We start from the raw sequence: 12,501 nt of genomic DNA, 5'->3' as shown, positions 1-12,501 counted from the left end.
CTTGTAAATTGTAACTTAAAGCTACGTGAAATGGGGCCCAGATATGATGCGGTTTTTTAGGGTTCCGTAGCCAAAATGGCAAAAACGGAACCCTTATAGTTTCGCCACAGTATATCAAGTTTTCCCGACAGTAGGCCGACGCCTTTGAAGTTGAGCGATACCGCAGCCTGTATAGGTATTTACGCAAGTAAGGAATGGTTGTCACAAATTTAAAATTTGGAAGGCAGATGTCTTTTACGAATCGGTACATATTTGTATTGCGAAATTATATAAAAGAAAATGAATTAGAGGCGGCATACTTACTAAGGGTAAGAAGTATCAAAATATACAATTTTTGAAATAAAAAACCTATTTTTTTCTGCAAAATATACTTTCATAGATTAGATTAGTAACCGACAAATACTTTCGGTTTCTAGACTTAACGGAATTAAAATTTATTATACTATATAAAATAAATAAATATAGTTATAACTTAGTTAAACCGTCGACAAAACTGAAAAGCAAAAAAGAATAAACCTTTATTTATTTAACCTTAATCAAGGTACAAGTTTGAAGTCGGTGCCTCACCACGAGCCAAGAGGAGTGATAGAAGCCCATCAGGTAGACGACTATAACAGATCCACTCCTGCTGGCTCGTGCTTAGGTACCGTTTTCAATCTGGTACCTTGATTAAGGTTTTGATTACGATTTTGGCATTTTTAACATCAAGTCAAGTATTTACATTCAGAAAGTATCATTTGGTAAACTGGACCCTGATAAAGAAGACCGTAGGTACCGGTACTCTGCTATAAAATTCTGTTGTAAAAAATAAAAAATAACAAAAAAATACAACCGACTTCAAAAGCTTTGAAAATAATTTTCTACTAGTTTGAAGTCGGTGCCTCAGCACGAGCCAGCAGGAGTAATTGAAGCCGAATATAGTATGTAGGTGACGTCTACCTAGACGACTATAATTCCAATCCTGCTGGCTCGGGCTGCGGCACCGACTTCAAACTAGTAGAAAAATATTATCAAAGTTTTTTAAATCGGTTCCACTTTTGGTTAATTGCTTTTCAGTTTTTTCAGCGGTTTAATTTTCTGCTAAAAAGTTTTTAAATGTTGTTCGTTTTCACAAAGTCTTCACAGCACAAAGTCATAGTTATTTATTGGCAAGTATAAAAAATAACCACAAAACGCAGAAAGTAAAACGCATTGTAAGGTTGAATTATTAATTTACCTGGCTGAAGCCGTACGCAGCTTAAGTATATCTAAAGTATGGCAAGAAAGTTCACTCGTCACTAACGCCCATATTAAGAACTGAACTTATATTACGAAGTCACAGGTGCAACGGCAAAATCGACATCACTTTTCACATTTAATTATATACGAACAGAATTTTAAATGCGTACTTGAGTATGATATGATACTGTAAATTTATTGAATAATTTAGCTCATATATTCTACTGTACTTTGTTTATATTACAACTATGGTCTTTTGAGTATTCTGAGGGTTGCGAGGAAGGAAACACACCGACGATTATTACAAGCTTTTATTTAATTTGCTAATGTTTGACTGTTCGTATAAACATTTGAGTATTATTCATATCTTATTGTGTCAATCAATTATCTTATGACGTAGTGTCCATCAATTTTAAATTTTATTAGTGAACGGTGCAATAAATTATTATAACCGAGATTGTTTTTTTTACAAAAATATTAAAACAAACTTTGTAACTTAAATCTCAATGTTTGTCAATTGTGTTTGTTTACTTATTTTGTATAAGTACAATAAAGAGTTTAAATAGATACATAAAAACAGTTTTTCTGATTTTAAGTCATAGATTTATTAAATTAAAAGTTTATATTTTTTATCTATATGTCCCGTGATCTGTACGAGGCACCATTAGATGACATCTTAAGGCGAAAACAATTCACTGTCTTCTGAAAATTACATACAGCGTTGCTGCGGAATAAAAAATGTTTAAATTTTAAAAAATAGGATTCGTGTTTATTTTGATCTAATATTTTTTGTTGATTTTGCAAAATCAACATTTTAGAGACTCTTTCAAATCGAGTAAAATATCTTATTGATACTATGAAGTTCTCAATTTTATCTATACTATTTTAATCAGATAGCGATGATTATGATGAATTTTAGCTGTCCCTGTCTCCGAGTTTTTCCGGATCCAAAATATTGTCTGTTACTTGATTACACCAACTAAGTTGACATAAAATGCTCCCTCTGGTGTTAATTGTTCTATGACTAAGCCGTTTAAGTTCTATGTTGTATTAAAAAAATGTTTCTAGTGACCAACTAGGGCATCGGCAACGACAAGACGTTAATTTTAATTTGCAAAAAAGTTTTATAGTGATACAGTATAAAACTTTTGTGAATTGGCAAAACAACTGGTATAAAAAAAGTGAATCAAAGTGAATCAAGCTGATCAAATAGAATATAAAGTGGTATTTGAGTGGAATATAATTTACTAATGCTGGGTTCACTACTTTGGTAAGCAGAGGATGTAGTCTTATAGTAGAAAAAAAATTACTTACTTTGTTATAGACTTACTTTGTTGTAGATAGTTAAAAGTGGTATCTGAGGTTTCAGTTTTTTTTTAATAGTTAAAAAACTTGAATCACCACAGCACTTACATGGCTTAGTTATTACTTTGTAAGTAACAATGAAAAATTATACGACTGCATTCTGTCTGTGCGTTTGCCGGCGCTAGGGTGTGTATCCAGTATAACAGTAAAGGAGCGGCCACACCGCTGCTTAATAACGGTGTCGGTACGGAATCGAAGTGACGCGCCGTAAGCGTCACGATTTTATTGCATTTCACGACTTTTGGTAGGGAGCATGCGGTAAAGTCCTGACGTTCACGGCACGCCACTGCGATTCCGTACCGACACCGTTTTTTAAGCAGCGATGTGGTCGCTCCTTTAAGATTTAATACACCCAAAAAAGCGTTTAAATTCCGGAAATTCAGTTAGATAAAACTTTTTGTACAGCTGTACAGCTGAGCTGACAGTTTCGTAATACCTGTCAACCGCGCCACGGTGTCGTCTAAGATCTCTCTAAGATACAATCAAAATATTCTAGTGTCCTCAAAACCAGTGAAAAGTGTGATTAAATCCAGCAATATAATGGGATTGTTTTCGTTTATTTTTAAAATGCGCTCGGTGAAAATGAAAATGTTTGTCGTCATAACATTGATCCTGGTTATATATTTAATAGTATCATACGTACTGCTTGAAAAATGGTACACGAGGTCACAGAAGGATCAGGATCGTGACAGTTTAGAACAGAAATGGAATATAACATTGCAGTACGTGGTTGTTCACTTGGATTTGAAGGGATCTCCTCCATTACTTTCTTACTTGCAATCAATCCTGAAGCAGTTGAAAGATCATGGGACTACTGCATTGCTTATGGAGTACGAAGATATGTTTCCGTTTGAAGGTGCCCTCGTTAACTTGACTGCACGGAATTGCTATAAAAAAGATGAGGTATTGTATTGTATATGTATAAGTCATATTTGTACATATAAATATAAAACATGACATGGTATTAACGAATAACAAGAGAATAAGATGTACATAGGCGTAGGCGGCTTCATACTTGTAGTACAATTAAAAACCTTGTAAATTGAAGTCAATTAAAAATAACGCAGTTTTCCTTTCTCCTTACTATCGTACTAATATTATAAACGCGAAAGTTTGTATGGATGGATGTATAGATGTTTGTTACTATTTCACGCAAACTACTGAACGGATTTGCATAAAATTTGGCGTACAAGTAAAATACACCCTGGATTAACAAGTTTTACATACTACTAATTCTGCGTGAGCGAAGCCGCGGCCAAATGCTAGTGCAGAGCACTGGACCGGGTGTATGTAGCTCTATACAGGGTGGCCCATTTATATCGGTCAGTATGGGAAAGTCTGAAACTATACGACATACGAAAATGTCTTCTTAGGAACCATGGCATCGATTTTAATAACAAAAAAAAACTGCATTCATGCATTAAAAAAAAACCTGTACTCAGCTCGGGAATCGAACCCGGTTGTTTTGAAAAAAAAAACTTACACTATTTCTATTTAGATATCGCTTGTGTATGTACGTCTTAAGAAGTAAATGTGTCAATAAACCTTATGTCTAAAATGAATAAAATGCATGCCTCTTGATTATTTCTTGTGGGGTTACGTGAAAAATGAAGTATACAAAACAAGCTATGATACCGTTGAAGACCTTAAAGCAGCCATTGAGTCAATTTTAACGCCAATTCAACATGTCAATATACAAATAAAGTGAAAATGCCCAAATACGGTTAAGTAAGTGGCTAAGGACTAAGTTTGAATATTAGATTGACGTACTTAAAGAAACTTCGGTACTTTTGAAAACTACCGAATTTTTCTTTTACCGTTTTTCAGCTAAAAGAGTTTTTGACATTTGCGGTTCAAATGGGCTTGGAGATTATTCCCCTGGTGCAAACCTTCGGCCACATGGAATATGCCCTGAAACTGAGAGAATTCCAGCATCTGAGGGAGGACCCTAAATATCCAGACTCCATATGCCCAAGTGCGAACGAAAGTCAAGAACTTATCAGAGAAATTCTCAGACAGGTATGCATGGGTGGATCAACTATTTCTTGTTGTTATTCTGTCCAGTCAGCGAGGGGACGAAAGTAGTACAGTTTAATAGAATTGTTGTGTCGGTTTACTAATATGTTGCATAAAATCGAATCTCATAATTTCGTTTCTCATAACAACCTTTAGCAGAATCATCATATCACCGAATTACTTTTCGCATATTTTTTTTCTATCATATCTCATAATTTTGTAAAGCCGAATATTAACGTCACACAATAACGATGAGAATAATATTTATGTGTTCGAATAGTTGCTACGCAGAAAGACATAATATCCCATAACATTACTTTGCATAAGGATAATAAAAAGTAACTATTTCAAGGAATAATCCTTCTTTACATTGACAATTTTGCATGTTTTTTTTTGTTTGTTTCTTAAATCTGCAATCAACCACTTGAGTCATAATCAAATAGTCTGAATTTAAGTTACGAACACATTCCTCTAATAAATGCTGGACATCTGTCGTACCGCATTATTCACAATCTGGTGAATCACTTTTTTTCATCAGATGTGCAAATTTATTAAGAGGAACATGTCCAGTTCGCAGTGTGTGTGTGCTGTTACAATGTTTTTCCTACTTAAACTTATATTTTGACACCAAGGTACGCGTGGAGGTTCACTCTGGATGCACTTACACCAAATACCCTTTTCTCGTGAACGTTCCTAAATTTACTCTTTTCTAATTTCGTGGCATTTAATTTTTAATTTATTCAACGCCTCTAAATAATATGGTAGTATATAAATTTCGTGATCTTCCACGATACGAGTAGGTACCTTTTTTAGTCAAATGATCTGCTTCCTCGTTACCTCGCAATCCAATAAGTGCTGGCACCCGTTGAAATCGCAAATTAATTTAATTTAATTGCAAACGGATAACTTTATCTAAAATTTCATAAGCTACAGGTAGTACACCTCTGTACCTAGGCACTACGAGCTTCCTAATACCTTTGTCTTGAATTGCAATAAGCTCAACTGTCATAATACTAACATTCCCTACAACTTTAAAGATATTACAATTCTGATTAATTAGGGAGCTAATCGGATCATAGAAAGCGACTCCACGTCCCGAAGAAGATTTGGAACGTCCGATTAGATTGCACGGCTAAATTAAAAACAGGGGGTCTACTCCGAAATTCAAAATTCGTATCGTACCGTCTCTCTCATCCTCGTATTAAATAGTATAAGGACGGAAGGACACGAACTTCGATTTTCGAGTTTCGTAGTGTACTAGTGTAGCCCCGCAGTGACAAGTGACTTAACAAAGAAGAAGGAAAATATTAATCTTAATCGATGTGTTTTTTTACAGGTGATTCAATTTCACAGCACCATTGCACCATTAAAACATATACATATTGGCTTTGACGAAGTTTATCAATTTAGAGTATGCGACCTTTGCTTTCAAAAGAAAACAAAATTGTGAGTACCTAAACTATAATACTGAAGTATTATGCTAGTCACTGATGCTAGTCACTTATCTCATCATCATGATCTGCTTATTGCCTTCTGCTGGGCTCAGGCTTCTTCTCTAAATGAGAGGGCTTTACACCTACCTGTTTGCGCATTAAAACCTCTTTAGGCTGTATACGGTGCAGGAGTCTTGTCATTCGTATATCGCGCTACGTACGTGTCAAGTTCTCTACCCATTACACCGTATCGTACCATGACCTTAACAACAACAATTCATTCAATTCAATTCAGTTCAATTATTTATTTGCATTAAATGTGGTTAACAGAAGGTCTTATAAATAGGTATTTTGATATCCAGGACACATTTAGCTAAAAAAGCATATGTATTGAAAAGCATGAGACTATGCCCACTAGCACGTTTCCTAACCAACCGTCGCCGTCGCGAGTCATGTATGTGCCTTTGATATTCCGTTCCTGACACGTTCCTATTATGATCATGGCATGATACGGTGCAGTGGATAGAGACCTTTTAAAATCGCCTGGCTATGGCACTTGTCCCACCGCCGACGATGAGCGAGAAGCGAGCAGAGCGAGTAACTAGAAACGAGTGGGCGAACAGTGAAAAGCGAGTGTTCGAGCACGACGGGCGATTACTCGCTCCACTCGCTCGAGCCGGGCGGCCGCCAAGCTAACAGCGCTAAGCGAGTATCGCTGAGCTAGTTTTATAGCTCAGCGAGTTTTATAGCTCTTGTCGCTGCGACAAAAGATGTAAGAGCGAGTTCTCGCCGGCAGTGTGAACCGCCAGCGATCAACTATTAATATATATGTCTCTTTTACTCACACAGGATCTTATATCTTTTGTTCGTTTTTTGAGCGAGAAAATAGTCGATAGCCAATCGTTTCCCCGCCGGCGGTGAGACAACTGCCTTTATTCCACCGCAATGAAATACCATTAATTATAACTGAATATCCTAGCTCATCGACATCGGTCGGAGCCACAAACCAGGATTACAAGTGGATTTATTCCTGATTCGTCATATTCTTAATTCGACACTTTCCTAACTGATCATATTGTTCCTAACTCGTCAAACCGCAGATCCGTGCACTTGCTTGCGCATACATAATCTATACTAATATTATAAATGCGAAAGTAACTCTGTCTGTCTGTCTGTCTGTCTGTCTGTCTGTCTGTCTGTCTGTTACGCTTTCACGCCTAAACCGCTGAACCGATTTTGATGAAATTTGGTACAAAGATAGAATAGACCTTGGGAAAGAACATAGGCTATCTTTTATCGCGAAAAAGAGGCTTTAAGGGGTTGATATAGGGGATGAAAGTTTATAAGGTGGAAGTTCGTCGCCGCCGAAGATAAAACCATGAAACTTGGCATTTAAGCACTTAATCCATACTAATATTATAAATGCGTAAGTAACTCTGTCTGTCTATCTGTTACGCTTTCAAGCCTAAACCGCTGAACCGATTTTGATGAAATTTGGTACAGAGATAGAATAGACATTGGGAAAAATCGATGAATCTTATTAAAGTTGCTATTTTGGTACGTGATAACAAGTAAATGGATATTTATTTATGTATGAAACTTAGCATTTGGGCACTTATAAGAAATAAATAGATATTTGTTAAAGCGTTTTTGAAGATTTTCACTGCGAGGTGATGTTAGCAGAGGGGATGATGCAGTGTTAGCAGAGCCTAACTCTAGCAAAATGTACGCAATGGGGGGTAATTTTTGGATGGCTTATTGACATAGACAGACAGACATGAAAAATTATAATTTTCAGATTTTTCTTATTTATTGTGCTATAAGAGCGATCTTTATGCAAAATTCCAAGTTCCAGGATAGCCAGAAGTACCCTATTAATAATATAAATGTTAAGGCGATTTGTATGGAAACACCTTTTTAATGACTAGGTGTAGGTTTTGATTGCCTTGACTTAAAAGTTTTATTTTTTCACAGCTTTCGGGACTATTGACTTGAGTTTGTGGTTTCAATTTCAACTCGATACCGATACTCCACCGTTTACGAGATAATGGGTCTTGACAGACAGACGGACGGACGGACAGCAAAGTGATCCTATAAGGGTTCCATTTTCCTATTGAGGTACAGACCCTAAAAAACATTTGTTCCGGTGCTTTTCAAATTTCGACCTTTTTATACTTGAAAATAGGGGATGAAATTCTTAAGGAATTCCAAAGAAATTTACTATAACTTATAAGTATATTTATCGGAAATATGTGTAGCTATGCTTAGTAAAATGCCGTCTTAATTATAACTACCTCCTTACTTACAATAAAGGTGTCAAGAGTTCAATATGAAGAATTAAGTACTTTTTGTGTTGGCAGGGTAGAATACACGTCGTATTGCTAAAAGTGGCTTCCCGCAAAATATTTATGTTTTACTAGCATGGATGATGGATGGAAAAACAAAAAAATAAATAGTTTATATTATAGCAATGTATTAAAATAGATTACTTATTTTCAGTGAACCGTAGAAGTTTCTATGTGCTATTATTGGCAGAATAGGTATCCTAAATAAATTAAATACCTCCCAAAGTTACTATTCCACGCGGACGAAGTCGCGGGCAAAAGCTAGTATATTATAAAAAAATCTGTGTATTTTTTTATTCGACTGGATGGCAAACGAGCAAGTGGGTCTCCTGATGGTAAGAGATCACCACCGCCCATGCAACACCAGGGGTATTGCAGATGCGTTGCCAACTAGAAGCCTAAGATGGGTTACCTCAAGTGCCAGTAATTTCACCGGCTGTCTTACTCTCTACGCCGAAACACAACAGTGCAAGCACTGCTGCTTCACGGCAGGATTAGCGAGCAAGATGGTGGTAGCAATCCGGGCGGACCTTGAACAAGGTCCTACCATCTGCAAATGATAAGAACCAAGTAAGCACGTGTTCGCAATTTCATTTTACTGTACAACGACGAGTTAGAAATATAACGAAGCAAGAATATGACGAGTTAGGAATATAACCAGTTAGGAAAGTGTCGAATTAGGAATATGACCAATTAGGGACATGAATAATCGTGGACAAATGGGGGAGTGCTGTTATGCACTGCTTGAAATTACCTATTTGAACTAGCGGGCTCCCGGACTTCCGCTAGCCCAGAAAATTGGCTATTTACGCGCCATACCTACCACATACCTCGATGCTTTCCTCCGTGTTATACTTTATAGCGGTGATATGGTGTGGAACATAAATTATCGTACGGTCCGTACGATACCATGTCACCGCTAGAAAGTATCACAAGTAGGTATGACACTTTCCGCCTCCGAAAAGATTATAGAAAATTTGAAATGTGATTTTGTACTTAAATTTCGCAAAATTCAGAGGTGGGAACCGAGAGAGACCGTACGTCAAACCACCAACTTATCACGGCTTTTTTAAACTGGCAACAAAAAGTACCGCAGTAAGCAAACTTGTATTTATTAAGTAGTAATATTTTTTTTAAACATACGTTTTTGTTCACAGAGACGTATTATTATCCCATGTCAAATTTATAAGTGGAGTTATATGGGATCTTAGTCCAAAAACAACAATCCTGACTTGGGAAGACATGTTTAAAGGGATTAGACCAACACATGCAATTGATTTAAGATTTCCTAACATGGAAAGTGTATGCTGGGATTATGCAGGTTCAACCCTCGATACCTTACACCCAAATCTGTACATGTACCAACGGATGTTTGACAATCAATGGGTGGCTTCAGCTTACAAAGGCGCTGATGGATCGACGCGGACGATACCTAATTTGTACAAGCGTTTCGAAAACCACTTGCACTGGTTAAATTTTATAATGACATACGAAAGCATTTATAAATTGTACCGTTTCAAAGGTATAATCCTCACTGGCTGGTCACGGTATAGCCATATGGAACCGCCGTGTGAACTTCTGCCCGTAGCTATGCCTAGCTTGTTACTCAATCTGATTTTGATTGAAAAGTATCACAAGGGCATTTTTTATAAACAAGAATTGAATAAATCTTCTTCGCAGCGGGGCAAAAATATTGAAAAACAACGCGATCAACACCAACAAGAATACATTAATAATTACATTGCTAACGATCTGAATTCTGCACTGATGTGTGAGAACTGTATCGTTGACGGATCCCTCTCCAGCTTTCAAGCTCATACTTGTGTCTTTGAAGGTTCAGCCTTATACGCTGTACTAGAAAGGTATAACAAATTAAGGAAAATTTATTCATTTCAATTTTTCGGTGTGAGTGATTCAGCTATATCGTTAGAACTTAACATGGATGATTTAAAAGAAGGTTATGTTAACATGTACAAGGTTAAATCGATAATGGACACGAGCACTATGATGATGAAGCAGCTGACCATGTTAGAATCTCAGATGATGGACGCAATGACTGTTTACTATGATAAATTTGTTATAGACGAATACGTTAATTTAAAATTAAGTAAGATGAAGAAAGATTTACATGAACTAATACAGTATTTGAATAAATATTATGTCGTCAAAGATTGGCCTCGAAGACCTTATATTATTAACTCTACGATAAATTTTGAAACCGAACCTGATGATTCCGAATTACGCTTTTATTAGAATTCCACGGCCAGTGACAAATTCCAATTCATAAGTAATGTAGTCGCTATCTAACATAATAAAAGGGAACTATATTTTCTGTCTCCTAATTTTAGATGTGTACTAATCGGCAATACCCTAATTGTAATATCTGTGCCTAAGAAATATTTTAGTAATCTTATTAATCAAAACTGTCTCTAAGTATGAGTCATTCATCAGAATAATGTAAACCTGTATCTTAAATAATAGTTTGATCATAACAATCCAATCACTAAAATAATTGATCTGTCACCTAATAAATAGATCTGTACCTTAATTAAATGCTTCTACCTATTCTACCACAGGTCTGGTTAGGTACGACGACGAGCGAAGCGAGGAGGACTGTTAGTTAGAAATGCTGCTATCAGCGCGCGAGACGAGACGAGCAAGCGAAGCAATCGTGCCGCAGTAGCTGCCGGCGAAGTGCCAGAACCGACCATTTTTTGATGAAATTTTGTTATCTTAAATTTATTCAAATTACCACCATCAATCACCATAACCATCACTATTATCACCATCATCATAATCATCGTTGGTATCATCATTATCATCATCATCATTACCATCACCAGCATATTAATAAATATGAAACGTAAGTCCAGAGAAAGAAACAACCTCATGACTGCCACGTAATTTGATAATTAATATTATTTTTCAGTAATAAAAAAATGATTTTTTAGGTAAACATTTTTATATCGTTTGGTCATTCAGTTTTAATGAGACTTATTATTATGAAACCCAATAAAATTATTTGCTGATTTATTTCCCAGTAATTTTTAATTAATATTCAGTTACCGTTTTAATATTATCTAGTGATTCAATTTATGTGACAGATCTACTATTTTAGGAATAAATATTATTTATTAGGTGACCACATTAACAACATCAACATCATCAGCTTATAGCAGTCCACTGCTGGACATAGGCCTCCCCCAAAGAGCGCCATTGCGCCCTGTCCTCGGCTAGACGCATCCAGCTCCTACCAGCAGCCTTTCGCAGATCGTCACTCCACCTGGCCGGAGGGCGTCCTACACTACGTTTGCCAAGACGCGGTCTCCACTCAAGAACTCGTTTACTCCAGCGGTTGTCGGTTCTGCAACAGATATGACCAGCCCACCAAAAATGCATTGTGTGATTTGTGTGTGTGGTTATCTTACAATGTAGAGGTGGAGGAATTGCATCAACACACATTTCTTGCGTAAACGTAGAGCTATCACAAGGTCGCGGGTGAGCAAAGTAATTGTTGGTTGTCTGATACTCCTATATGATACTATTTGTGTTATGAAAAGGTTCTACGCTTTTTTTTGGTATAAAAGTAAGTAGGTATACTTAATGTAAGAAATGCATTTTAAAATTGTAGGGTTGAACTCAAATTAATATGAATAAACTAATCAGTTACCAACATGCCTTTCATATTTGCTGATCTCATCATAATATCAAACTTGAAAGAATTTACTGCTAGCATTTTTTAGATTTTTTTTAAGGCATCTTTTTATTTATTTTTATTTCATACTTTCATTAAGATTGGTTTTTGGAGTCTTTTTGTATTTTTTATTTCAACTCCAAATTTTGTTACTTTTACGGTGATCCCGTAAAACCCATATGGAAAATACCTACAAACTGAAACATAGAATCGAACCCAGGTCTACTTTTCTGGTTTTTTGTGCATCTATAATTCAGTTTGTATTTTTGGTGATACATTCATGTTTCTGTGAAAATGGTAGCTTAAAAATAATGTTATATTATACATTTTTGTTTTGTTCCATGTTATAGGATCACTCAGAACTCTACCACAAATAATATAATTATAATTAAGTTGGGATCGTCCACCGATTACAATAGATCGCTCATTG

General features: G+C 36.1%; 1 protein-coding gene across 3 annotated transcripts; it reads left to right on the top strand.

Moving 5' to 3' along the window:
- Positions 1-2,311: 2,311 nt before the first annotated feature.
- LOC141442202 (hexosaminidase D-like) lies at positions 2,312-11,034 on the top strand. 3 transcript variants are annotated; one of them, XM_074107116.1, is made up of 5 exons: positions 2,312-2,439; positions 2,967-3,486; positions 4,411-4,602; positions 5,936-6,045; positions 9,535-10,689. In XM_074107116.1, exons 2-5 carry the CDS (start codon positions 3,124-3,126, stop codon positions 10,628-10,630), a joined length of 1,761 nt encoding a protein of 586 aa, XP_073963217.1. In that variant the 5' UTR covers positions 2,312-2,439; positions 2,967-3,123; the 3' UTR covers positions 10,631-10,689. The 3 variants fall into 3 exon arrangements, with proteins under 3 accessions (XP_073963217.1, XP_073963216.1, XP_073963219.1); XM_074107115.1 differs by lacking the exon at positions 2,312-2,439 and adding an exon at positions 2,693-2,709 and having other exon boundaries at positions 2,989-3,486; XM_074107118.1 differs by lacking the exon at positions 2,312-2,439 and adding an exon at positions 10,954-11,034 and having other exon boundaries at positions 2,781-3,486; positions 9,535-10,239.
- Positions 11,035-12,501: the final 1,467 nt, after the last annotated feature.

Source organism: Choristoneura fumiferana, chromosome 25, assembly GCF_025370935.1.
Source record: "Choristoneura fumiferana chromosome 25, NRCan_CFum_1, whole genome shotgun sequence".
Lineage (NCBI taxonomy): Eukaryota > Metazoa > Arthropoda > Insecta > Lepidoptera > Tortricidae > Choristoneura > Choristoneura fumiferana.
Note: the sequence above shows the minus strand (reverse complement) of the source record. Positions and strands in the feature narration are given on the sequence as shown.